Source organism: Panthera uncia (genome assembly GCF_023721935.1).
Source record: "Panthera uncia isolate 11264 chromosome B2 unlocalized genomic scaffold, Puncia_PCG_1.0 HiC_scaffold_25, whole genome shotgun sequence".
NCBI lineage: Eukaryota > Metazoa > Chordata > Mammalia > Carnivora > Felidae > Panthera > Panthera uncia.
In genome coordinates this window covers 10,699,683-10,726,014 of record NW_026057581.1, presented here as the reverse complement: position 1 = coordinate 10,726,014, position 26,332 = coordinate 10,699,683, and the positions used below count along the sequence as shown (strand labels likewise).

Genomic DNA, 26,332 nt, shown 5'->3' with positions numbered 1-26,332 from the left:
TTATACACACTATTCATTCTGGCCTTACAGTAACCAAGGTTAAAATGAACACTAGTTTCAGCCAACAGAGTGTGGGATATTTACTACATTCGAGGGCTCTTCCGATGACTTGAGAGACCACACAGGAGAAAACCAGTTAATCTTCCTGCCTCTGGGCAGGACTGAACTTCAACACTTCTCCTGAGACATGATGATCTGTCTTGTTTTTAAACATTTCTAGAAAAGGAGGTTCCATAACCTCCCCTTAATGGCATCTTGTAACACTTAACTTCCATTTTCAGGACATTTTTCCCTTCCTTTTGACCTAAGTCAACTCTCCTTACGTTAAATGGCCAACAGAGGCTGTTTTCCAATTTTGATGTATACTCGTTATTTTCCTCTAGAGTCTCAATGAATTCCTCTTAGTAGCTGCTCTAATACAGGGAAACAATCATTATTCCGCATATGTTGATTTTTCGTACCCAAACTTATTTTTAACCATTTGCTACTCTGCATACGGGGCAAGAAGGCTAGGGAAGTGTAATGCGACTTGAAATAAAATGAAATCTACGCAGGAGCGCCTGGGGGGGGTGCTCAGTTGGTTAAGTATCTGACTTCGGCTCAGGTCATGATCTTGAGGTCAGTGAGTTCCAGCCCCGAGTCGGGTTCTGTGCTGACAGTTCAGAGCCTGGAGCCTGTTTCGGATTCTGTCTCCCCCTCTCTCTGCCCCTCCCCAGCTCACACTCTGCTCGCTCAAAAATGAATATACACTCGAAAAAAAATTTTTTTTAATTAAATCCACCCCAAATTTGAGGGTCTACCTCTCAGTAATAATCATCCCAAATTCTGTGCCAACTTCCATTTCTAGCGGTTAATAAAGTTGGTTTTGCTCACAAAGAGGAAGATAAAAAAATTTTTTCATTTTAACCATTTGCCTTCTAAAATTCAAACCCTGCAGAGGAGGTTTAAAAGGAAGCAAACAAACAACAGCAAAAACCTGCAGAGGAGAAAAGGCCCATGACGGTACTGGTGGATGTGACTGCTCTTTGTTGGCCAAAAATAATAGAATTCCCTCATCTGAATTAGGTCTCGAATTTCAAAACCTTGGATGACAGACATTTAGAATGGCCATCCCCCATCCAGTCATGGAGTACAGGTTATTATTTTAGCAAATATTTACCATTAAGGGGGCGCCTGGGTGGCTCAGTCGGTTAAGCATCCGACTTTGGCTCAGGTCATGATCTCGCGGTTCGTGGGTTCGAGCCCCGCGTCGGGTTCTGTGCTGACAGCTCAGAGCCTGGAGCCTGCTTCAGATTCTGTGTCTCCCTCTCTCTCTGACCCTCCCCCGTTCATGCTCTGTCTCTCTCTGTCTCAAAAATAAACATTAAAAAAAAAATTTTTTTTAAAAGAAAGTTGACGCCCAGGGGTGCCTGGGGTTAAGTGTCTGACTTCGGCTCAGGTCATGATCTCCGGGTTCGTGAGTTCAAGCCCCATGCCGGGCTCTGTGCTGACAGCTCAGAGTCTGGAGCCTGCTTCAGATTCTGTGTCTCCCACTCTCTCTGTGACCCTCCCCTGCTCACACTCTGTCTCTCTCTCCTTCAAAAATAAACATTTAAAAAGTTTTTTAAAAAAGAAAATTGACGCCTAGGGGCGCCTGGGTGGCTCAGTCGGTTGAGCACCCGACTTCAGCTCAGGTCACGATCTCACTGTCCGTGAGTTCGAGCCCCGCGTCGGGCTCTGGGCTGATGGCTCAGAGCCTGGAGCCTGCTTCCGATTCTGTGTTTCCCTCTCTCTCTGCCCCTCCCTGTTCATGCTCTGTCTCTCTCTGTCCCAAAAATAAATAAACGTTAAAAAAAAAATTAAAAAAAAAAAAAAGAAAATTGACGCCTAGACACCTGAGGGATTTCCCTAAAGCTCAAAGCAAGTGGACAGAAAAATTTTTGTTATAATTTTTTTCCTTAAAGCAGGCTACAAGCAATCGTCCCTTCTATGAATTTCTACAGCACTTAGTAGCTCTTCTGTGTGGGTCCTACTGCCACTTTAAACCATGAGCTCCTTGTGGACAGGGACTATGTCTCATGTACCTCTCACCACCTGGGTCAGGATCTCATCCAGAGTGGCCATTCTAGAGAGTATTTTTTCAGTAAATCCACATAATACCAGAAGCAGGAGTTGGAATGCAGACACAAACACAGAAGAGATGTGAGAACCAGTAAGAGTAAGCAGAAGTTCAACGGCAAGATATATTTTTGGATATTTTATTACTTTCATATGCATGTTTTTGAGGTTAAAAATGGTTAAAAATACAATATGGTCCCAAGATGAGCACCAGGGTCCCCTTTGACACCATTATGCTGTGGCTCAGGTGGATAACAGGTATGGCCACATCATGTATACTTTGTAGTTTGTACAGAGATTAGATGAATTATTTGTTGCTAAAACAATTATTTCTTATGACTGTTACGAAAACAGGTTCAAGGATGTTCAAACTAATTTGTTTTATGTAGCCCAATAATTTCCCTTGTAATCTTCTTAATCCTATAAATATTCACAAACTATTAGCCTTCTTTTCATGGCCAGATTTAAGTATAATTTCATCACAAAAGGTTTGTAACAAAAGGGGACATGATTTCCTTTGGTCCTTTTGATTTTCCAATACAAAATCTACTGACATTTCGGGGCACCTTAGTGGTACAGTTGGTTAAGTATTCGATTTTGGCTCAGGTCATGCTCTCCAGGTTCATGAGTTCAAGCCCCATGTCGGGCTCTGTGCTGACAACTCAGAGCCTGGAGCCTGCTTCGGATTCTGTGTCTCCCTCTCTCTCTATCCTACCCTGCTCACTCTCTCTCTGTCTCTCTCAAAAATAAGTAAACATTAAAAAAAAACAAAACAAAATCTACTGACATTTCAAAAGAGATATCAAAACCATCTTCTTGAGAGCTATTTCTTGAAAACTGACCATTTCAAATTAAAAAGAAAGTCATGTTTCTCAAAGCCACCACAATGTATTTGAGAAATATGTTACTTAAGACTTTGAATTCCTTTCAATAAAATTCCCAAATGCTTATACAGGAGTGCTGATTCATAGGGGCACATGTACCCCTATGTTTATAGCAGCATTTTCAACAATAGCAAATTATGGAAAGAGCCTACATGTCCCTCAACTGACGAATGGATAAAGAAGATGTGGTTTATATACACAATGGAATACTACTTGGCAATGAGAAAGAATAAAACCATACCATTTGCAGCAACATGGATGGAACTGGAGGGTATTATGCTAAATGAAATAAGTCAACCAGAGAAAGACAGATATCATATGTTTTCACTCATATGTGGATCTTGAGAAACTTAACAGAAGACCATGGGGGAGGGGAAGGGGAAAAAATAGTTACACACAGAGATGGAGGGAGGCAAACCCTCCATCTCTCTTAAATACAGAGAACAATCTGAGGGTTGATGGGGGTTGGTAGAGGGAAAAGTGGGTGACAGGCATAGAGGAGGGCACTTGTTGGGATGAGCACTGGGTGATGTATGTAAGTGATGAACCATGGAATCTACCCCCAAAACCAAGAGCACACTGTATACACTGTATGTTAGCCAATTTGACAATAAATTATGTTAAACAAAAATAAAATGAAATAAAATTCCCGAATGCTTATTTCCTCTATTCATCACGAAGGCCCTAGCATCGTAACTGCGGTGTGGGGGTGGGGGACTTCTCGATGCATACAACTGACTAAAACGATAAATCAAATTTGGAAACCAAGTGTAAATTTCTGGTCTTGTCAACGCCAACCCACATGGTGAGCATTTTTTGTGAAAGCACCCACACCTTCCAAGAGCCTTCAATTTGATAAAGAGCCAAGAGGACAGATGCTGTCCAGTTGTTTCCAACCCTGAAAGCCATTGTCTTTGTTGTTTCCAAGAAAATTTTACTCTACCTTCTCAGAATCCCACTCCTTCCTCCTCATTTGCAACTTGTAAAACTCATACTGACATTTAATTCCCTGCAGCTTGCTGTTCACATCTGTTCCACCTTCATTGCTCTCTTAAAAATGTTAGCTTTGCATCTTTGTGAACCACTGAACATCTAGTAAAGTTACGACAAGCTGTTTTTAATAAGGCAAATGTGCTGAGTGGTATATATTCCGAGGCAAAGGAGTTCCAGGATGCAGGCACAGGACGCAACACAGTCAAACTCCAGTCCTACCTAAAAGTTCTAGCTCTGATGGCATTTCAGCAAAATTCAATTTTTAAAAATGCAAGAATCTTCTGTGTCCTTGAAGAACCAGAAGGCATCAGCATCCTAAGAAACATGATCTGTCATCATTTTCCTGACCCCTGGAAACCAAACACGCAGGTCCGTGCAAAGCAACTACCTTCCGTTCATCCTCGGTGTGGATTCACCGAGAAGTTCTCCAACTGCATGATGTTTGATCCCCACAGCAATCACAAGTACCTATTTGCCACCCCTCTCAATTTCAGGTACTACAGGGAACTCAATTATGTATTAGGCATGTTGTTTGTCCTCTGGTTGCAAATAGTCTGGATAAAAATAACAAAACATAAAACAATTATCCTTGGGACAAAAGGGACATTTTTTTCCCCAAAATTACTTAAAATACATTCTTTTACACTTATTTTTTTTTTGAAAGGCGGGGGGGATGAACAAACTGGGGAGGGGCAGAGAGAGGGAGAGAGAGAATCCCAAACATGCTCCGCACTGTCAGCACAGAGCCTGACACGGGGCTCGATCCCATAAACCGTGATTTCATGACCTGAGTGAAAATCAAGAGTTGGATGCTTAACCAACTGAGGCACCCAGGAGCCCCCAAAATCACTTTTACGGAACCCCAACTTATCTCAAGATAATTGTACATAAACAAATATTTCTAAACATATAGATCAGATTTCTGACACAATGAGGAAAGCCCACTCTGTTTCAATTTCTCCAAATTACAATCTTTCAGGGCCGCCTGGGTGGCTCAGTGGGTTAAGTGTCTGACTTCAGCTCAGGTCATGATCTCATGGTTTGTGGGGTCGGGTCCCACATCGGGCTCTGTGCTGACAGCTTGGAGCCTGGAGCCTGCTTTGGATTCTGTGTCTTCCTCTCTCTCTGGCCCTTCCCCGCTCACACTCTGTCTCTCTCTGTCTCTCAAAAAATGAATAAAACGTTAAAAAAATTTTTTTAATCTTTCAATGACATCTCAAATGTTACTTCTTTATAAAACTCTTACGGATACTCATTGCTGTGAATTTCTAATCTGTGTGGAGGGGGGCGGTAATATGCGTGTGATAGAGATTCCCTTTGTTCTGCTAAATTACTAATTCTTAGAGGCCAAGACTTTGGTTTTCCTAATGTTTTTCTTGTCCATAATTCCACCAAACAAACAAACAAAAAATCTGAGAATTTGCTCCGTAAAGCAACTTCTTGGTAAAGTACCTTTTAATTAAATGGTCTTGTAAATCTGTTTTCATGTAGATGGCTGCTTAAAACGGCACACACTGACTGGTTACTGTGACCCTAGGAGACACCACAGTGGTACCTTGTCAAAGCCTCTGTTTTCATTCAACTGTGGAAGTAACAGGACTAGGGTCACCCTACAGACATTAGTTGACCAAGCACCCCTAGTCATCTATTCTGTCCAGAGTTACCCAGATCTTCAGCTCTGAGAGTTTCCACCCATGACCAAGGAATCCTCCAGGCATATTAAGCACAGTGGGAAGTCCACAGGCAAAAGGAGGAAAAGAGAATGGAGACCTGTGAGGGAATCCCTCCTTCCAGCAGCTATCTTCCTCTCCTCACCTCTGCCCGGTGATCTACAACACGTTCTTCCCGTCCAAAGGTCACCTCCTCCAGTGTTTCCTCACCCTCCTTCCTCTGTGCTGGCTTAGTGAAAAGCTATACCTCTCTAATACATTCTCTACCTATATAAGTGCATATTTTACATTCAATTAGGATTGTGAGGATTTAAGCAAATACCTACCAATACAATGCCTGGTGTGAAACAGTGACTCTGTTTCCAGTATTAATGGCATCTAAGAGCCAGCTTCTCTCCCCAGATAGTAGCCCTACCGCTTGTGGAGTGTTTACTGTGTACCATGCACAGTCCGGTGTTCCACAGTCTCATTGAGCCGCGACCTCCCCTGAGCCAGGGGCTGTGTGGATTCATTTCCTTATTTCCTACAGGTACAGATGTAGTAGATGGTGTGATAGCTCGATTCGCTTAATCAAATTAAGAAAGCAAAGTGAAAAGGCAACAAAGATCCCCACGGCCATCAGGGGAAGAGTTGCTATAGTTTCTTGAGTTCTGTTAACAAAAGCATCAATGCAAAGCATACTACTTCCTACCTCCCAAATCCAGAATCTAAAGGGCTTCCCTTGGGGGAAAAGAACTCCACTCCATGTGGATGAGCTTTCCTTTGCACGAAGAAGTGTGTTTCCCTTCTCTCGTTCTATACGGTCACCCTCCTCTCTTTGCACAATCAATCCGCTGTTCACATGTGCAGCCCCAGCTGCCATTAACAGGCTGTTGTGGCAACTACCTAACTTTGAAACTGCGCCTGAGATCTCTTCACAAACCCCCATTTCTCTAGCTTTAGAAGTACTGGCTTGCCAATATTCAATTTTGTCAAGTTCAAAGACCACAGTTAATCTGAAAGACAAGTGCCAAATCTGTTCGCATTTCACCACACCGTTATGAGAATTGAGTCAGACCCCCTCCCCAAATTAAAGCCCTATACAGTTCGGGTCATGTTGAAATCTTCCTTTTAGTGTCAAGTTTTGACACTCTTCCCCTTCATTTCTTTCTCCTAAGTCAGAGATGTGAAGAGTCAAAAAAAAAAAAAAAAAGAAGAGTTAGATGTCGTTCATCTTGAAGAGGCTGTCCTGAAGTGGAAAGGAAAGTTGGTCATTGAAGCCTGTCTGATCCCCAGAACCATCTGCAACCACCGCTGTTTGCAAAAGCGGCTTTGCCAGCACCAACTCAAGCCCTGCATGAGAACATATCTGCTCCTGTGCATCAGGAAGTACCATGATGGTCACCGCTATTACTCGTGACTTCTACCAGCAGACACTACTTTCCCATTAAAATGCTGTCGAGTAACGGTTCCCTTTTTGCAGAGATTAATCATTTTCTTTATCTATGCCTAGATGTGCACACCAGACGACATCTTGACTCACACAGTCAATATTGCCTGACTGACTGGGAAGAAGTCAAAGCCAGATTTTGCGTAAAGACTCAACGCAAGCCAGCAGCGTCTGCTGTGCACCAACGGGCTGATGAGGCAATGCCCCTGGTCTCGGGGAATTCACGCTCTGTCGTAGGAAATGGCTAAGCTGTGGGCAAGTGCCACTCTACACCACAGGTTGAATTTCTATGGGTGCGTGGAGAAGTGGCTCGTCAAAGAACTGGCTTGTCTTTGTCGTAAGCATCTGCTGAGCCGGTCAGGACAGAAACAAGAGCCCCCCACTTGTAAAGCCCTCACTCTCTAATAGAGGGAAGTAACCAAGAGAAGGAAAGAGCGTGAGCTGTAGAAGGCAGTGCAGACATAGGAAGATCGAACAGTGACCCCATGGGGCTGGGGGTGGAGGAGCGAGCCTCCAGAAACGTTTCTAGAGAAGGTAAAGCTTGGGCTGAAGTTTGACAAATGATCATGAAGAAGACAAATAGGAAAGGTGCTCCAGGGAAAGGGGGAACCTGGCAAGCAACAGAAGAAAAGGAATCAGGGGCCACTGGAGTTGTTTGCAAGAGCAGTGGGCAGGGGAAGGAGGAGGGGAGAACTGGGGAGGGGTGGGCAGACCACGGGACACTTCATGCTCCTTACTGAGAAGCTCGAGGGCGGATGACAGGGCTTCGTTCTTACTCTGAATGATCACCTGGGCAACTGTGTGGAAGATGGACCGAATGGGTGTAAGACGAGCAACAAAGAGGTCAATTAGCAAAGCGTTATGAAGGAGGCAAAAGTTTTTAATTCTCAGCCTCGGCGCAGATGGAGAGAAGCTGTAGTGAAAATCACTTTTTTTTTTTTTTTTTTTTTGCTCAGAAACCCATACCTTATTTATTCTAGAAATAGCATCTTTCCTTTGGACAATTGTGCTAACTCCCGCACCAGCCACGTGGTTCCCGGGAGCTACCGCCATGTTCTTATGTGGCATGCAAAATCATTTATTCAAGGGCCCCTGGGTGGCCCAGCCAGTTGAGCACCTGACTCTTGATTTTGGCTCAGGTCCTGATCTCATGGTCATGGGATCAAGTCCCGCATTGGGCTCCACACAGAGCATGGAGCCTGCTTGAAATTCTCTTTCTCTTTCTCTCTTTCTCTCTCTCTCCCCCACCCCTCACGCACACTCTGTCAAATCAAATCAAATCAAATCATATATTCCACATATGATTACTCAAGGAAGAAGGCAGGAAGAGCCCCCGTGTGCGCGGGGGACACTTAGTCCAGAATCTCTTGGCCATAGTTAACTGGCCCTAAAGTGGATGTCTTTGGGAGTTTGGGATTTGAAATTAGGGAAGCCAAACAAGTCTCTCTCAAATGACTGATGCTATAAAAATCTGGGACATGTTGAGGCCATGCTTCTAACCACAGGAACTAAAGAAGCAGGCACAGCTGGAAAGCAGTGAGAGACAGAAAGGAAGGGACCCACATGGGAACAGACACAGGAGATGGGGAAATCAGGAGAGGCGACTGCCATCTGAACCCCAGCCACCTCCTGTCCTCGTAAAGGATGCCCCAAAGTCATTCGTATAACTTTATCTTGTGCTCCCTCCGCTTTGAGTTCCAGTCACTTTCAGCAGACAGACTCCCAGCTACTATTGGAAGAAAATAAATGTGAGAGATGTTAAAGGAAGAAGTCATCGGGCTGGGTTGCCCTAGAATACAGGACTGAAGGTAGCGTGTGAATTTCAACAGCCTGTGGGAAAAGGCACCGAAAGTGAAAACATCCAGAGTTCCAATAAATTTGAAAGCGGGAATGAGCTCTCCCAAGTCCCAGACCGATATTATAACAGGGTGGAGACCTTCCCGTTTTATACCACAAATGTACAAATTAGTGGTGTGTGAGCAATGCAGTACTAACTGAATCCCAACTCGTTCTGATACTCCATTCTTTTCATGTTTAAGCCCTTTATCATTCAGTCCTAAAATCTGCCTCACTGGTTGTGAGGGGCGGGGGTGAGGGTGTCACAAATATACAACCTGTGTTTTTTTTTTCCTCCTGGTTCTTTCATGCTCTGATTGCTTCACCCCCCCAAAAAAACAAAAAAACCAAAAAACTAGCCACCCAGATAACTTCACCAACAGCATATTCACAAGGTGATTTGGGTGTTTTCAAACACAAGAGTATTTCTTCATCAACAAAAACAGGCCAGAAGATAAGCTGCAAATATCTGTGTATGTGCTGCATGGTGTCTAATAAATGACGGCTGTTGCTCACTAAAAACAAACAAACAAACAAAAAAAATCAAATAAAACCCAGATTGAATTTGAGTCACCGAGGCACCACCTGCCATGAGCGATCTCTGGAACTGGTTTAGACCCGACCAGTACCTCGTCTCCTTTGCCGATCATCCCTGCGGGACCAGGTGTGGTGGTCCAGCACAGAGAAGCTGGGTGGACCCTGAGTCCCCAGGTCAGCAGAGATGGGAAACCCAAGGTACTCCAGGGATTGTAAACAGATTACACTGGGAAGGCTGGCAGAGAGTTCACTCTCCCAGAGGTAGGGGAGGTGGGAGAGATTTCTGAGAGTCTGCCTGGTCCAGTAGGTTTTGGAGATGGATCGATGCCAAAAGCAAGAGAGATGGGGTCTGTAGTCCATGAACCTGGTAGCCATTCAGCTGTATCTGTAGGCATCTAGAGAGGCACACGGTTACAGTGGGGACATCTGCCTCTGAACAAAGTCCGAGAGAAGGAAAGAGGAGACAGGCAGAGAGCCTATAGAAGTTTCAATTCAGAAATGTACAGCAGCATGATTCTGAGGATTTTGTTGTTTCTTGGGAGGTTTTTCTTGTTGTTTTTGTTTTTGTTTTGTTTTGCTTTTTAACAAATGTGACTTAGGATGGCAAAGTGTAATGGATTGTATCACTTTTCCAGATTAGTCACTGTCCTCCCTGAAAGGGGATTACACATCCCTGCCGGATGTGACTGCAGTGCTCTGGTAGGAGGAATATAATCCCTGACTTACTGACATCAGGCTTGGCCATGTGACTTGCTTCAGCCAATTAAACGTGGACAGAGATGTTGCCAGTTCACAGCCAGGTACGAGGCCACTGCCTGGTTCTCTTCTTTTTCTCTCTGCCGAAGTAACAGCACATCCTAGATAAGGACTGCTCCTCTAGATGGGCGCCCAGACCGAAGCCACACGGTGCAGGGCCACAGCTGACCTCAGCTGACATAGAGCATCTAAGAAATAAACCTCAGTGGTCTCAGGCCACTGAGTAGTGACTGGAGGGTTACCACTGCATCACGCATAAGCTGATGGACACACAAAGTGGTTATTATAAAGTGAATCTCGATTGCTCTCACCTGATATTCTACACTCATTATTTATCCTACGTCCTGCAGCCAGATTAATTCCATGCGTGCTCTGATCATGTAACTTTTAAAAAGCTTTCTTTAATTCCAGTGCAGTTGACATAATGTTTTATTAGTATTAAGAGTACAATATAATGACGTGGCAATCCCACACATCACTCAGCGCTCATCACAGTGAGTGCACTCTCAATCGCCTTCACCTTCATCACCCATCCCCCCACCCACCTCCCCTCTGGTGACCATCAATTTGCTCTCTACAGTCAAGCCTGGTTCTGGGTTTGTCTGTTTTGTTCATTTGTTTCTTAAATGCCACATATGGTATTTGTCTTTCTCTGACTGACTTATTTCACTTAGCATTATACTCTCTAGATTCATCCCTGCCATTGACAATGGCAAGATTTCATTCTTTTTATGGCTGAGTAATATTCAGTCATCTCTCTCTATATAGATAGATCCACACACATATACATACCACATCTTCCTTACGCATTCATCTATCAATGGACACTTGGACTGATCTCATAATTTGACCATTATAAATAATGCTGCAATAAATATAGGATGCATATATCCCTTTGAATTAATATATATTTTTTTTATCCTTTGGGTAAATATCCAGTAGTTGAATCACTGGATCATATGGCAGCTCTATTTTTCTTTCTTTGAGGAACCTCCACACTTGGTTTTCCAGAGTGGCTACACCAGTTTGCATTCCCACCAACAGTGCAAAAAGGTTCCTTTTTCTCCTTGCCAACACTTTTTTGTTTTTCTATTATCAAAAGATTTTATCCATTCTGACAGGTGTGAGGTGGTATCTCATTGTGGTTTTGATTTGCATGTCTCTGATGATATTGTTTTTTAGGAGAGAGAGAGAGAGAGAGAGAGAGAGAGCGCACCCTCAGGCAAACTGGGGAAGTACAGAGGTGCAAAGAGAGAATCTTAAGCAGATTCCATGCCCAGCACACAGCCTGACATGGGACTCAATCTCATGACCACGAGATCATGACCTGAGCCGAAATCAAGAGTCAGGTGAGCCACCCAGGCGCCCCACCCACCATGTAACTTTTTTTAATGTTTTTTTGTTTTTTTGAGAGAGAGAATATGTGTGTGCAAGTGGGGGGCGGGGGCGGAGAGAGAGAGAGACACAGAATCCAAAGCAGGCTCCAGGATCCGAGCTGTCAGCACAGAGCCTGATGTGGGGGTCGAACTCATGAACCATGAGATCATGACCTGAGCAGAAGTCGGACGCCTAACTGACCGAGCCATCCAGGCCCCCCCATATAACCTGTTGATACAAAAATCCTAAATGATTCTGCATAGCCGGCCGGAATGACACAGACTCCCAAGCCCTCTACGAGCTACCTGCTTTCCTAGATTTTAATACGCAACTTCTATTTCCCGTACTCTACAATCTACGCTGAGTTTACACCTTCCCACGGCACTTGTGATATAGTAATAAATATATTCTTGGTTTTCATCCCTAGTTCCCGACACAGATCTCCTAAATCCCCTGGAATTCGCCTAGTGACAGGATCCTCTGTTGCTCTAAGTGAGGCGACACGTGGTGGTCTCCTGGATGACTTCTTGAAGGGGGTGAGCTGCCAGGAAGACCAAGCCTCGACTAGAAGCTTGGAACTGTCAACCCCACAGCCCCCCCGCCCCACCCCAGTTCTCTGGGAAAGGGAGAGGAACTAGAGATTAGTTAGGAGCTGAGATGAAACCTCCATCAAAACCCCTAAATAACAAGATTCGGAGGGTTTTCAGGTTTGGCGAATGCATCCATGTACCAGAAGATGACACTTCAACTCCTGTGCTTGGGACATTTCCAGACCTTGCCCTGCACACCTCTTTATCTGGCTGTTCAACCGTACCCTTTATGATAAGCCGGTAAACCCAAGTAAACATTCCCCTGGGTTTTGAAAGCCATTCTAGCAAATTACTGAACCTGAGGCAGTGTCTTGGGAGGCTCTGATTTGTAGCAAAGTCAGATGGGAGTACTGGTAACCTGGGGGCCCGCTGACTATAGGGCCTGAAGTGAGGGTGGTCTTCTGGGACTGAGCCCCCCGCCCTGAACCTGTGCAGTCTGGGCTGACTCTGGGCGGGCAGTCAGTGTCAAAGCTGAATTAACTTGTAGGATATCCTGTGGGTGTCCAAACAGAATTAGAGAATCACTTATTGTGGAAATCCCACACATTGGATCAGTGCTGTGACTAGAGAAACAATTTTCCCTTAACAGCCATTACTTTGTTTCTGTTCCTCAAATACCTCTTGGATCCCACGCCTTTTGAAAACCACACCCATACGTGAATACCCTCCTCGAGCCTTTCTTCCTCGGAAGACAAAAAAACACTGAAAGAGCCAATGATGTTCATCATCATCTCTCTTTTGTTACCTACAGGGCTGATAGGTTTAAACTTCCTTTCCGTGTTATGATTTCTAGAGGGCAGGGGCCACAAGTTTAATCGCCTCTTGAACCCCACAACCTCCTCATGCAAGACTTTTCACAAATGTTCTCCGTTAATATTTGTCTAATAAATGACTTCTGAATGGGTAAGGAAAAGATGATTCCTGGGAAAAACACAGAGCAGGGGGACTATGCTGCCACGGAGCTCGTGCAGCTGAAACACTCGTGGACCCGGACATAAAGACGGAAATGTTAGGGTTGGCTGTGGTGCTGCTTCAGGGTGGATGGATGCTGAAAAGATGTCCAGCCTCAGCCATGTGTTTGGCCGCAAACACTGCCGTCCGACAGAGATAATGTGAGCTACCTATGTAGTTGAAAATGTCTTCATGCACACATTAAAAAATAAAGAGAGGGGTGCCCGGGTGGCTCAGTCGGTTAAGTGTCCAACTTCGGCTCAGGTCATGGTCTCACAGTTCATGCGTTTGAGCCCCGCGTCAGGCTCTGTGCTGACAGCTCGGAGCCTGGAGCCTGCTTCCGATTCTGTGTCTCCCTCTCTTTCTCTGCCCCTCTCCCACGCACACTCTCTCAAAAATAAATAAATGCTAAAAATAAAATAAAATAGATAAAAACAAATGTTAATATTTTTATTTAACCTGATATATCCCAAATATTTACCTTATGTATTTTTTTTCTCATGCTAAATCTTTCATGTCTGATGTGCATTTTGTGTTTGCAACACATCTCAGTCCTGTGCAGCCACACAGCACACGCTGGAAAGTCACGTGTGGCTACACAGTTGCTAGACTGCACAGCGTTGGTTTAGAATTCCTCTCCTCAGAGGCCAACATTTAGTTTTCAAGAAATGCACAAGGTGAAGTGGTCGAGGCAACAGAAATTGATGGCAGGTCACAGACGGAAAACAGTTAAACCACACTTGAGACGGCAAACTGTCTCTATGGGAAGACTGCCCCCTCCCTTTTTCACGAGCAAATTTTGCAAAGTCAGGGTTTTGGTATGACTCTGTAATGGATAGAGCCTGCCATTAAATGTCATTTTCATCCGCTCATGACTTTGCCAACAAACTTATGGAAATATAAGAGGGATCAAACAGCTTGAAGTTCCTAAGCACACCTAGTCCTGAACACACTTGAAGATGAAATTAAAAAAAAAAACAATTTAAGGTGAGTTTAACATCACCAAATATCCAAATAAATCATACACTAATTTATGAGATGTTAAACATAATGATCTAGAGTTCAGAGAGAGAAAAAAAAGCAAACTGAGTAGAAAAGGAGATGAGTCTATGGGGGCGCCTGGGTGGGTCGGTCGGTTGAGCATCCGACTTCAGCTCAGGTCACGATCTCACGTCCGTGAGTTCGAGCCCCACATGGGGCTCTGTGTTGACAACTCAGAGCCCGGAGCTTGTTTCAGATTCTGTGTCTCCCTCTCTCTGACCCTCCCCCACTCATGCTCTGTCTCTCTCTGTCTCAAAAATAAAGGTTTAAAAAAAAAATTAAAAAAAAGAAAAGGAGATGAATCTAAAGGAAGTGATCTTACAGATTTACATCCTCGCCCAACACTTCCTTCCTACTGCTTCCTGCTGTCTTTGCTCCGTAAAACCCAACAAATAGAAAACCTGCTTTACACTAACCATGTGTTCTAACAGAAAGTACAGGAGACCAGAAAGCCCAAGCTCTATCCCTGGATGGTTCTGGCCAAATCCATTCCTTAGGCTTCATCTCCTCTTTGAAGAGGAGGCTTTGAATGGTCTGAGTTCAGAAACCTCCCCCAGCCCTACAGTGCACATTGTGGCACATGGAAGTTGTTCCATAAACACTGACAGAGAGGAGAAAACAGGAAGAAGAAGAAGAATTCACTTGTTTTTCTGTGCGCTTCAATGTAGCTCCAAAGGAAAGACACTTGTGCCAGATATGACGAAGCGCAGGAAGGGAAGTTCCCAGAACGTGCCAGAACTTCTGAGGGCCAACAGGGGGAACCAGAACCAGTTCCTTTCTGAAGGCAAAGCTACTGTGACTGAGGACATTTTTCTGTTCTCCCACAACAGAGCGTGTGTAAGGGCATAATTAGATAGTGATTCTCTACACACATGTGTCTTCTCTCCCTCTGCACCACCTCCTGCCAAAATCCAAAGTTTACGAGAAGGTGGCTGAACAAACAGGCGATTAACACCCCTGAAACAAAAACCTTAGACTCAAAATGAGTCCTACTGAGGAGCGCCTGGGTGGCTCAGTCAGTTGGGCGACCGACGTTGGCGCAGGTCATGATCTCATGGTGTGTGGGTTCGAGCCCCGCGTCGGGCTCCGTGCTGACAGCTCAGGGCCTGGAGCCTGTTTCGGATTCTGTGTCTCCTCCTCTCTCTACCCCTCTCCTGCTCATGCTCTGTGTGCCTCTCTCTCTCTCTCTCAATAATAAATAAATGCTAAAAAAAAATTAAAAACAAAACAAAATAAAACTAGTCCCACTGATAAGGAAAAACACTCCTATCTCAACCCTGAAAATTATGAGACAGAACCATTTTGGTTTTTGTTTTAACTAATGAGGAGGCATACAGCAAGTATCTCCATGTTTGCCTAAAAGCTTACTTTTCTTTTTAAGGGAAACAGGACACACTCCTATAAACATCGCATGAGAGCTACTGGCGAGATTAAGAGGTATGGGCTTTGGTCTACACTGAAATAAATGTGTCTCTGTCCAGGAGTACACCCTTACAAAATGTAACACTAGCCAAAGAGAAAAATCCAAATGCACAGTACAAGACAATTTATACAAATATAAATAATTTCCCTTACCATCCTAACATGCTATATGCACACGCTATATATAAAAAAAAAATTGATCTAACTTTTTAAAAGTCAACCAGAGAAATATCTTCATCTTTTCCTTGCCTTAACAGTAGAAAAGATAACTTTGTTTTAAGTTTACTTATTTATTTTGAAAGGGGCGGGGGGAGGGAGCCCAGGAGGGGCAGAGAGAGAGAGAGGGAGAATCTCAAGCAAGCTCCGAGCTGTCAGTGCAGAGCCTGATGTGGGGATCAAACTCATAAACCATGAGATCGTGACCTGAGCTGAAACCAATAGTTGGATGCTTAACCAAATGAACCACCCAGGCGTCCCTAGAAAAAATAACTTCTAAAAACAAAAGAGATCTAATTTGGAAAGAGCAAGTGTCTAAGTATCCTAAATGCCACCCCCACCAGCAGGGCCACACGTGAGCGTCTGGTCTCCCTTCTTAATACTTACTGGTTCTTCCTCCTCTCTCCATTCACCAGAGCAGAATGAGTTCCAAGGTGCTAGCCTCGATTCTCTGTCTTCTGTTTCTCTTAATCCTCTCTTCCTTGACAACTTCATAGACACTCCTTCCTTCCACCTCCTATCTCCTCTACACAAGAATCTACCTGACCTTTCTAGGGCAGAGACTGCAAACCTCGGACACCTTGCGAGGCATTAATAGCAGATGCTTTGCCATCATTCCCAATTTAACCCACTCTAAAACCGAACCTGTCAACTTGTCCTGGCACCAAAGCAGCCCTTTCTTCTTGTGTCCCTGCTGGATTTTCAGTCGTTTGGTTTCAAATTCCATAGTCCTCTCTGCCTCTGTTATATTGTCTTCTATATGCTTTCAGCATCCAAGTCCTGGGTGCTCTATTTCTTTTTTGTGTGTGTGTGTGAGGCAATTAATATTTTATTTATTGTTTTTGACATGCAAATTATTTTTATTTTTTAATTTTTTTTCAATATATGAAATTTATTGTCAAATTGGTTTCCATACAACACCCAGTGCTCATCCCAAAAGGTGCCCTCCTCAATACCCATCACCCACCCACCCCTCCCTCCCACCCCCCATCAACCCTCAGTTTGTTCTCGGTTTTTAAGAGTCTCTTATGCTTTGGCTCTCTCCCACTCTAACCTCTTTTTTTTTTTTTTTTCCTTCCCCTCCTCCATGGGTTTCTGTTAAGTTTCTCAGGATCCACATAAGAGTGAAAACATATGGTATCTTTCTCTGTATGGCTTATTTCACTTAGCATAACACTCTCCAGTTCCATCCACGTTGCTACAAAGGGCCATATTTCATTCTTTTTCATTGCCACGTAGTACTCCTTTCTGTATATAAACCACAATTTCTTTATCCATTCATCAGTTGATGGACATTTAGGCCCTTTCCATAATTTGGCTATTGTTGAGAGTGCTGCTATAAACATTGGGGTACAAGTGCCCCTATCTGGATGCTCTATTTCTACAACATCTTGATAATTTTTCCCTTCCTCTTCTCCAGTGTCCTGGCACTGCTTCAGTGCAGACCCTTATCACCTCTTTTCTTGCACATTTTATTGAATATCAAAATACCACCTCCAGCCCCTCCCCAACTCACCAAACCCAATTTATTCTATGCTCTGCTTTGACATTAATCTACCAAAACAGAGCCCCAACTATGCCCCTGCTTTGTTCAAAATAGGCAGCAGAGAGACACGGAAGGCACGAGGGCCAACCCTGGCATCAAGGCCTTCCAGGATGTCACCCAAGACTCCTCCCCTTCATGTACTATTGGTCCGACTCTGTGCCTTATCATTATGTGAACACAGCTGATACTCTTTGCTCTATCTCTTGACACATCCATCTACAATCAAATGACTATATATATGTGGGGTTTTAATAAAAAGGTCTTGTGCATTTTTCATTAAGTATATACCTAAGTATGTAATGTTTTTAACACTTATAAATTACTGGATTTGTTAAATTTTTTCTAATTGCTCATTGCTAGAATAGAAAAATACAATTTGTGTTTTGACCTTTTCCCTGCCACCTTGCCATTTGTAAGTCCTAGGAGGTTGTTTGGAGGTTTCTTAATGTTTTCCAAGTAGGTGACCATAATGGCTACAAATAAAGATGCTTTTTGGGAATGCAAGCTGGTGCAGCCACTCTGGAAAACAGTATGGAGGTTCCTCAAAAAACTAAAAATAGAACTACCCTATGACCCAGCAATTGCCCTATTAGGCATTTATCCATGGGATACAGCTGTGCTGTTTCGAAGGGACACATGAACTCCCATGTTTACAGCAACACTATCAACAATAGCCAAAGTATGGAAAGAGCCCAAATGTCCATCAATGGATGAACAGATAAAGAAAATGTAGTATATATACAAAATGGAGTATTACTCGGCAGTCAAAAAGAATGAAATCTTGCCGTTTGCAACTACGTGGATGGAACTGGACTGGAGGGTATTATGCTAAGTGAAATTAGTCAGAGAAAGACAAAAATCATATGACTTCATACATATGAGGACTTTAAGAGACAAAACAGATGAACATAAGGGAAGGGAAACAAAAATAATATTAAAACACACTATATATATATACACACACACACACACACACACACACACACACACACACACACATATACAGGGAGGGGGACAAAACAGAAGAGACTCATAAATAAGGAGAACAAACTGAGGGTTACTGGAGGAGGTGTGGGGGGGGATGGGCTAAATGAGTAAGGGGCAGTAAGGAATCTACTCCTGAAATCATTGTTGCACCATATGCTAATTTGGATGTAAATTTTTAAAAATAAAAAATAAAATTTTAAAAAAATAAAGAAAAAGAAATAAAGATGCTTTTGCTTCCTCCTTTCCAATCTAAGTATCTTTTATTTCTTTTTCTTGCCTTATTACACTGGCGAGGACCTCCAGTCAATGCTAAATGGAAGTGGCTAAAGCAATATCCTTGCCTTATTGCCTATCTTAGGTGGAAAATGCTGAATCTTTCACCACTAAGTATGATGACAGCTGTATATTTTCAATGGATGCTGTTTACCACATTAAGGAGGATTCTGTGTCCCTCTAGCTTGCTTCAAGTTTGTAAATAAATGTTGAATTTTGTCAAATGCTCTTTTTCTGCATCTACTGAGATGATCGTATGGTTTTTCTTTTTTATTCTGTTGATGTGGTGATTACATTTATTTTTTCATAATAGTGGGCTATTTAAAATAATTTTTTTAAGTTTACTTATTTCTAAAGACAGAGTGCAAGTGGGGGAGAGGTGGGGGGGGAGAGGGAGAGAGAGAGAGAGAGAAAGAGAGAGGGAGAGGGAGAGGGAGAGAGAGAGAGAGAGAGAGAGAGAATCCCAAGCAAGCTCTGTGCTGTCAGTGCAGGGCTTGATGCAGGGCTTGAACCCATGAACTGTGAGATCATGACTTGAGCTGAAATCTGACACCCAACCTACCGAGCCACTCATGGCTCCCTACACTATTTTTTAAGGCAATTTTAAGGTGTACAGAAAAACTGAGCAGATGGTGCAGAGTTCCCATATACTCTCTCTGCTTGGGTAAACCCCCAATGGTTTCACCTATTAATAACTGGGTTAGTGTGTTACACTTATTATAGTTGATGAACCAATATTGATACAGTATTAATAAGTAACCTCCATAGTTTACATTTGGATTCTCTCTTTTGAGCTACACAGTTCTATGAGTTTTGATAAATGCATAAATGTCATATACCCACCATTATAGTATTATAAAAAATTATTTCACTGCCCTAAAATCCTGTGCCTTCTCCCTTCTCTCCTCCTGCTCCCCTTGACAATCATGGATTTTTTTTTTTTCCTCTTTGAAGGCAACCAAGTTTTCAGTGAATTTTAATTTGGATTTTAAGTGAATCTGGCATATTACAAGAACTGAGTTAAAGATACCTACTATTAATAGTAACAATGGAAATAGCATTCTAAGAGTATAAAGAATACGAGACGTATCCTGTATAACGTTGGGGAGGAATAGTGCTAACTCAACCAAATATTCAAAATGATAGCCTCTGCCTTCTCCTAATCAGCACTTCTACCTCCAAACATTTCTTAGTAAAATGCACAAAATTCTTACACATAATAGAAGCAGTGCATTGTTGCAGGTGGGTGATTATCATTATTCACCATCATCACATCATTAGATGAAATTTCAACAACTGCCCAAACAGACAACACACAGAAAAAAAAAAAAAAATCTTTAGAACACAAATTAATGACAAGAGAATCCATGCTGCTGGTGAGCTTTGCAAGATCTAATGCACACTTTGAGGTCAAGTCAGAAAGAAGCAACAAGATGACAGAGTGGCCAGGCATTTGGATCTTCTTGAGAATGGAATCAGGGCAGACAGTTGGCAAAGTGTCTCTGGCAAAGTGGCTCTGTCCATCACTTGCACCTTTTTTCTGCTAAACTAGTGGGTGTCGTTCTGCTCCAATAGATCTTCCTTCCTTCCTTCCTTCCTTCCTTCCTTCCTTCCTTCCTTCCTTCCTTCCTTTTCCTCATTCATTCAACAGTCACTCTGGAGCTGCCATGAGCTATGGGTACTGTCTCAGGTACACCACACATTTTTAATGTCTGTAGTTTTGCCTTTTCCAGAATGTCATGTAGTTGGAATCATACAGTATGTAGCCTTTTCAGATTGGCTTCTTTCACTTAGCACTATGCATTTACGGTTCCTCCATGTTTTCCCGTGGCTTGGTAATTCATACAGTATTGCATTGTATGGACATACCACAGTTTGTTTATCCATTTACTTACTGAAGAACATCCTGGTTGCTTCCAGTTGTTGGCAATTATAAATGAAGTTGCTGTAAACATTCATGTGTAGTTTTTGTATGGATAGAAGTTTTCAGCTCATTTTAGTAAATCCCTAGAAGCAGGATTACACAGCTACATGATAAGAATATGTTTAGCACTGTGATAAACTTCCACACGGTCTTCCAAAGTGGCTATACCACTTTTCATTCTCACCAGCAATGGATGACAATTCCTAGGGCTCTCCTCCTTATCAGCTTTGGGATTGTCAGATCTCTGGATTTTAGTCATTCTTATAGGTATGCAGTGGCATCTCATTGTTGTCTTAATGTTCAATTCCCTAATGACATATGATGTGAAGCATTTTTCATGTCCGTGTTTGCCATCTGTGTATCTTTTTTGGTGAGATGTCTGTTCAGGTCTTTTGCCCTTCTTTTAATTGGGTAGTTCATTTTATTACTGTTGAAATTTAAGAGCTTTATACACACACACACATATATTTTTTTTAGGTGGGGGTAAGAGTCCTTTAGCAGATGTGTTTTGCAAATATTTCCTCCCAGTATATGGCTTTATTTTCATTCTCTTTACATTTTTTTTTAACGTTTATTTATTTTTGAGACAGAGAGAGACAGAGTATGAACGGGGGAGGGTCAGAGAGAGGGAGACACAGAATCTGAAACAGGCTCCAGGCTCTGAGCTGTCAGCACAGAGCCCAACTCGGGGCTTGAACTCACTGACCGTGAGATCATGACCTGAGCCAAAGTCAGCCGCCCAACCAACTGAGCCACCCAGGTGCCCCTTTTCATTCTCTTTAGAGTGCTGTTACAGCAGTGTGTACTTTTAACGAAGTCCCACTAATCAATTTTATTTTTACAGGTCACACTTTAGGTGCTGAACCTAAATGGTCATCAGCAACCCCAAGATCTCTTAGATTTCTCGTATGTTATCTTCTAGAAGCTTTATAATTTTGCATTTTATATTTAGGTCTATGATCCATTTTGAATTAATTCTTACGAAGGGTATAAAGTCTATATATAAATTCATTTCTGTGCATGCTGATGTCCAGTTGTCCCAGCACCTCTTTCGTATTTCATTTTGGTATTTTCTACTAACCTATCTTCTAGTGATTTAACTCTCTCTTCAGCTGGATCTTGTCTGCAGCTAAACCCTAAGTTCTTAATTTTGGTTTTGGGTTTGTCAGGGTGAACATTTCTGTTGGATTATTTTCCAAATCTGTTTTGTCACTTTTTATGGTTTCTAACCCTCTCCAACATTTTAAAATCTTATCTTTTATCTCTTTAAATATAATAAGCATAGTTATTTTATTTTATTATTTTTTTTAATTTTTTTAACGTTTATTATTTATTTTTGAGACAGAGAGACACAGAGCATGAATGGGGGAGGGGCAGAGAGAGAGGGAGACACAGAATCAGAAGCAGGCTCCAGGCTCTGAGCCATCAGTCCAGAGTCTGACGCGGGGCTCAAACTCACGGACCGCGAGATCATGACCTGAGCTGAAGTCGGACGCCCAACCGACTGAGCCACCCAGGCGCCCCAAGCATAGTTATTTTAAAGTTCATGCTTAACAATTTGAACATCTGAAGCATCTGTGGGTCTATTTCTACATTTTATTGTTTCTGCTATTTCCTATTCATGTTACCTTATCTTGTAATGCACCTCTTTCTTTGTCTTTGATTGTGTGCAGACACTGTATTTTTAAAATGGTCTGTGGAATCTTCAGAGATTTGGGATTACATCTGCTTCTTCTGGGTGCCTATAAGAACCTCCATTCTAGGATTGCTTTGATCCATTTTTAGTGCTTGAGATTTCCTGGATCACACAAAGAACTCATAACCACACAGGAATCCATGTGAAGACTGTTTATTTCTATTTCATCTTTATACTCCAGCCAAGGCTGGGTCTCAATCCATTCTGCCAAGCCAAAGTATAAAGAGTTTACCAAAGACTCCACCTCTGGCAAACTCTGAGCTCTAACATTTTTGTCCTCCTCAGCTCCCCAGACCCCATGAGGCTGTCAGAAACACTACTTTGCCTTTAAACTGCTCTGTCTGAATGGAATACACCCAAACACCAGGTTCACACCTCTACGTTTCCACCTTCTCTTCGATCTTGGTTTGGTAATTCTTCACTAACTTGGTATTTCTCCAGTGCGTTCAAGCACAGGTTTTTAATATTAGGTCCAGTCCTAGCTATCCTCAGATCTGCTGAAGTCAGAATGGGACCCTTCATCCTATGACTTCCACAAATATTTTGCCTCTTGTGGCCTTTAACACAATTGACTTTATATTAAATTGTGCATGTTACCCCACCCCCATTAGAATGCTAGGATCAGGTCTCATTCATGCAGTATTGTATCCCCTGCCCAGAACAATTATTTGCTAAATTGAACCAACCAGTCTGTTAAGATTTTGCTAATTTAGCATGTCTGAATCTCACTGTTTTAAATCCATAAAATTTCATGTTTATATAATCATCATTAAAAACACCATTCCCTTTCCAATTTGCTTTCAATATTTCAGTTTCTGCAAGAAAAGACCTTATTTATTTTAATGTCCTTTTAAAAAATATGACTCTATTGTGTCACTTATTTGATTTTAAGGTGATCTTTATAATTCTCAGGTGTGTCTTACGGTATGCACCTATAGATTTCAATGTGGTGATTTAATATTGATTTTATTTTGAAAATTTCATGATACTTCGTAGGAACTATCAACAGAACACCTAGGAAAACACAGTAAGCTCTATATACTGAATAGAAAGAAACCTAGAAAATTCTTAGGTATAAAGAAATTAGTGATTTTTTTAAAATGTGTTTTTGTGCCTCTTTTTAATTTCACTGCGAATGTGTAGAATTGCTCAGGATTTCATTGCCTTTTTCTGTGGGGAAAGAATTAAATATATCACAAGGATGGCAGTCTGTTCTGAAACCTCTAGGACCAAGAGCGAGGGAAGGAAGAGCTGCTTACATCTTTCTGAGTAGTAGAGACACTCACATCTTTCTGAGTAGTAGAGACACTTTTTTGACTGCAACTTTTAGGGACCATGTCTACATCAATAATTGCTCAGGGAGAACCTTCTAATTCCCCAGATTTGGCCAGATGCCACTGCTTACATTCCTATAACATCATATATTTCCTCTTTCTTAAAAGATCTCATATTATTTGTTGGATATGTACCTTTGCTGGAGTTGAAACTCCTAAGTGCCAAGGACAATTCCTATATCTCCTTCAATAAACATAAAGGGTAACATTTAGCATTTTGCTGAGTTTCCATTACTCTAAAAGCTAAGTTAGACTTCATAGCCCTAGATGCAAGTAAGCCAAATCTATTCCGAATTCCTTACCCTCCCCAGCATGTCTTAGATTCTGACCAGACATTGTGTGTTGGGTGTGTAGCCTGTCTTGACTCCTTCTCAGGAACCAAAGCTATATAACCAGCCTTATTGGTGAGGGACTGGTTGAATTTCTCCTTCCTTTTGGCACTAAGTGTCCCTTGATACCCAATAAAATACTCACCAGTAACAAAATCAGTCTTCAATTATTCAGGAGTTGATCATTCAGATCCCCTCCTTCTCATATTCTTTTTCCCCACCTACTCTCTAACCCGTAGGTTGCTCACTGGTAAACAGACCACTGAAGGCTGGCCGGAGCAAGGAGAACGATTCCAGCCAGTGGACTTTGTGAGGCCCAAGAAACTCCAATGAGAAGCCAGAGTTTGTGGATGGCTTAAAGCTGCCTCAAAGTCTGGAGAATTTTCCTGATGCTATCAACTACTCTTGGTAGGGCATAGAAAAGATCATCTGTCCCTGGCAGCAATCATTCTAGGCTGTTACCAGTTTTGTCCTTCCATTCTCTAGGTGGTGATTCTCTATGGTCCCAGCTTCTCCGCTCACTCAATGTGTGAATTAAGACACAGTTTCATCTCTCTGAGCCTCATTTCATCATTGATAAAACAGAAACAGTAAGCTGACAGGTTTGCTCTGAGGACCAGAGCATTAATTCCAAGAAAAAAATAATGTATGAAAGTGCTTTGTAAATGCAGATGGCATTCCAATTTTATATCATTACCGACATTAATTGTTTTTTCATGGTTTAAGTTTTAATGAGAACGCTGATTTTTCTTCTCAATGGGAGAGGTATTCCACATGGGTTACTGTGATGGATGAAGTCCTGGATACGCGCACACTTAATATGAGTGTCAAATTCCATCTCAGTGCTTACCTTGGGAGGTTTCCTTAATGATGGAAACAAAAAATTTCAGCAGCAGAAGTAGAAAGGGTTGTCAACACAGCAGCCACATCAGAGGGAAGCAATGAAAAAGAAAAAACATAACGGAAACTCAGCATCTTGGTAACATGATCTGAAGGATACTCTACAAAGATGAGAAGCCAAATTCACTTTGCTGCCTGAAGTGATAAACTATTATATTTGCTCAAAAATATATTACAGGCACAATGGGTTTCTTTCCTGGTTTACAGAGAATGGATTCAGTCACTCAGAGGTATTCTTAATGATTCTAAAAAATGCCAACAGAAAAGCATCCAGATAAAGAAAGCATGTACAATCATATTGTACCTGGTCAAACACTTTTAAATTAATTTCCACATTTAAATTTTCTTAAATTGGTGTTACAATATATGTATATTTCCTTTGATAAATATTCTAACTTACATGGGATTTTTTTCCCCATTTAAAGCCACAGTTCTCAACAATTTTCATGTATTTCATCACTGAAGAGAAACTGAAGAGCTAGCCTCCTCCCATAACCAGCCACACAAGCACATTTTTACATGTTAATATCCCCCCAAATGACTGGAATTGCCACCTGGAGAAAATTCCGAAAAGCAAACCGTTTTCAAAGTAACAAACCAGTGGGCTGACTTGCCTTGTAAACATTTTCCATGTATATGAAATTAAAAAGCTGAACTATGATTTTTATAAAATGTGAGCCTCTGACAGTTAGTTCTTAGCCTTCCTGATGTGGGTGTTTTTAATCAGCCTCCAGTATCATCAATACATAAACTGTAAAATTATCGTTAAGTAGAAATGGGGGAGTTTTCCCCGTGGCTTTATTCCTTCTTCACAAGGAATAAGACCTGAAGGATAAGAAAATGGATTTTCCAGGGCACAGGGCATGGAAATCAAAAGGTACAGGCAAAAATAGCACGGTGACCTTTCTCCAGCATTGGGCGCAGCACTCCTCACAGAGCTCTGAGGGCCCCAAATAAAACCCGGAGCTCAGCGGCAAGGAAAGAATGTCCATGCATTCCAAAATCAGGTGGACAATCCGAAGTTTTAAATAGAGGGAAAGAAAACCATGACATTCCATAAAGATGAAGCTTTATCATCTTCTTGAAATTGTATGACCGAGCTGAAAGCATCCTTCACGTCATTACTTCAGACAGGCACGATGGGAATGTGATTTTTTATCGTCAGGTTTTAGAGGGGACCCTATCTAGAAAAACTGGTATTTCTGGCTGCCATCAAGTAAGTGTCAACATTCTATCTACCCTTTCAAGCAGGATAAACATTTATGGATGTTATACTAAAAATGCACGAGTGCTTTTAATCTAAGAAAGCCATGGATCTTTGCTTTGTGCATAAACTTAAAGGTTTCTGCCAAGAAAATTTCCTTAAGTGGAACACTGTTCTGGAAGGCATCTGTTCTGAGCAGGTAGAACAATAATGAAAACAGTATGCACAGTACTTTTGACTAAACCTTCTCTAATTTTGCTTGCCTTACTTTTTAAAAGCCACTAAAATTTTTTTCTAATGTTTTTATTTATTTTTGAGACAGAGAGAGACAGAGCATGAG

The 26,332-nt window shown here is 42.2% G+C and overlaps 1 protein-coding gene across 4 annotated transcripts in view; it reads right to left on the bottom strand.

Moving 5' to 3' along the window:
• KIF13A (kinesin family member 13A) overlaps positions 1-26,332 on the bottom strand; it is a 216,787-nt gene that overhangs the window by 108,723 nt on the left and 81,732 nt on the right. For all 4 annotated transcript variants that reach the window (XM_049654981.1, XM_049654984.1, XM_049654982.1 and 1 more), the window contains exon 3: positions 24,739-24,751. In XM_049654981.1, the coding sequence (XP_049510938.1) occupies positions 24,739-24,751 (13 nt within the window). The remainder of the gene's footprint in view (positions 1-24,738; positions 24,752-26,332) is intronic.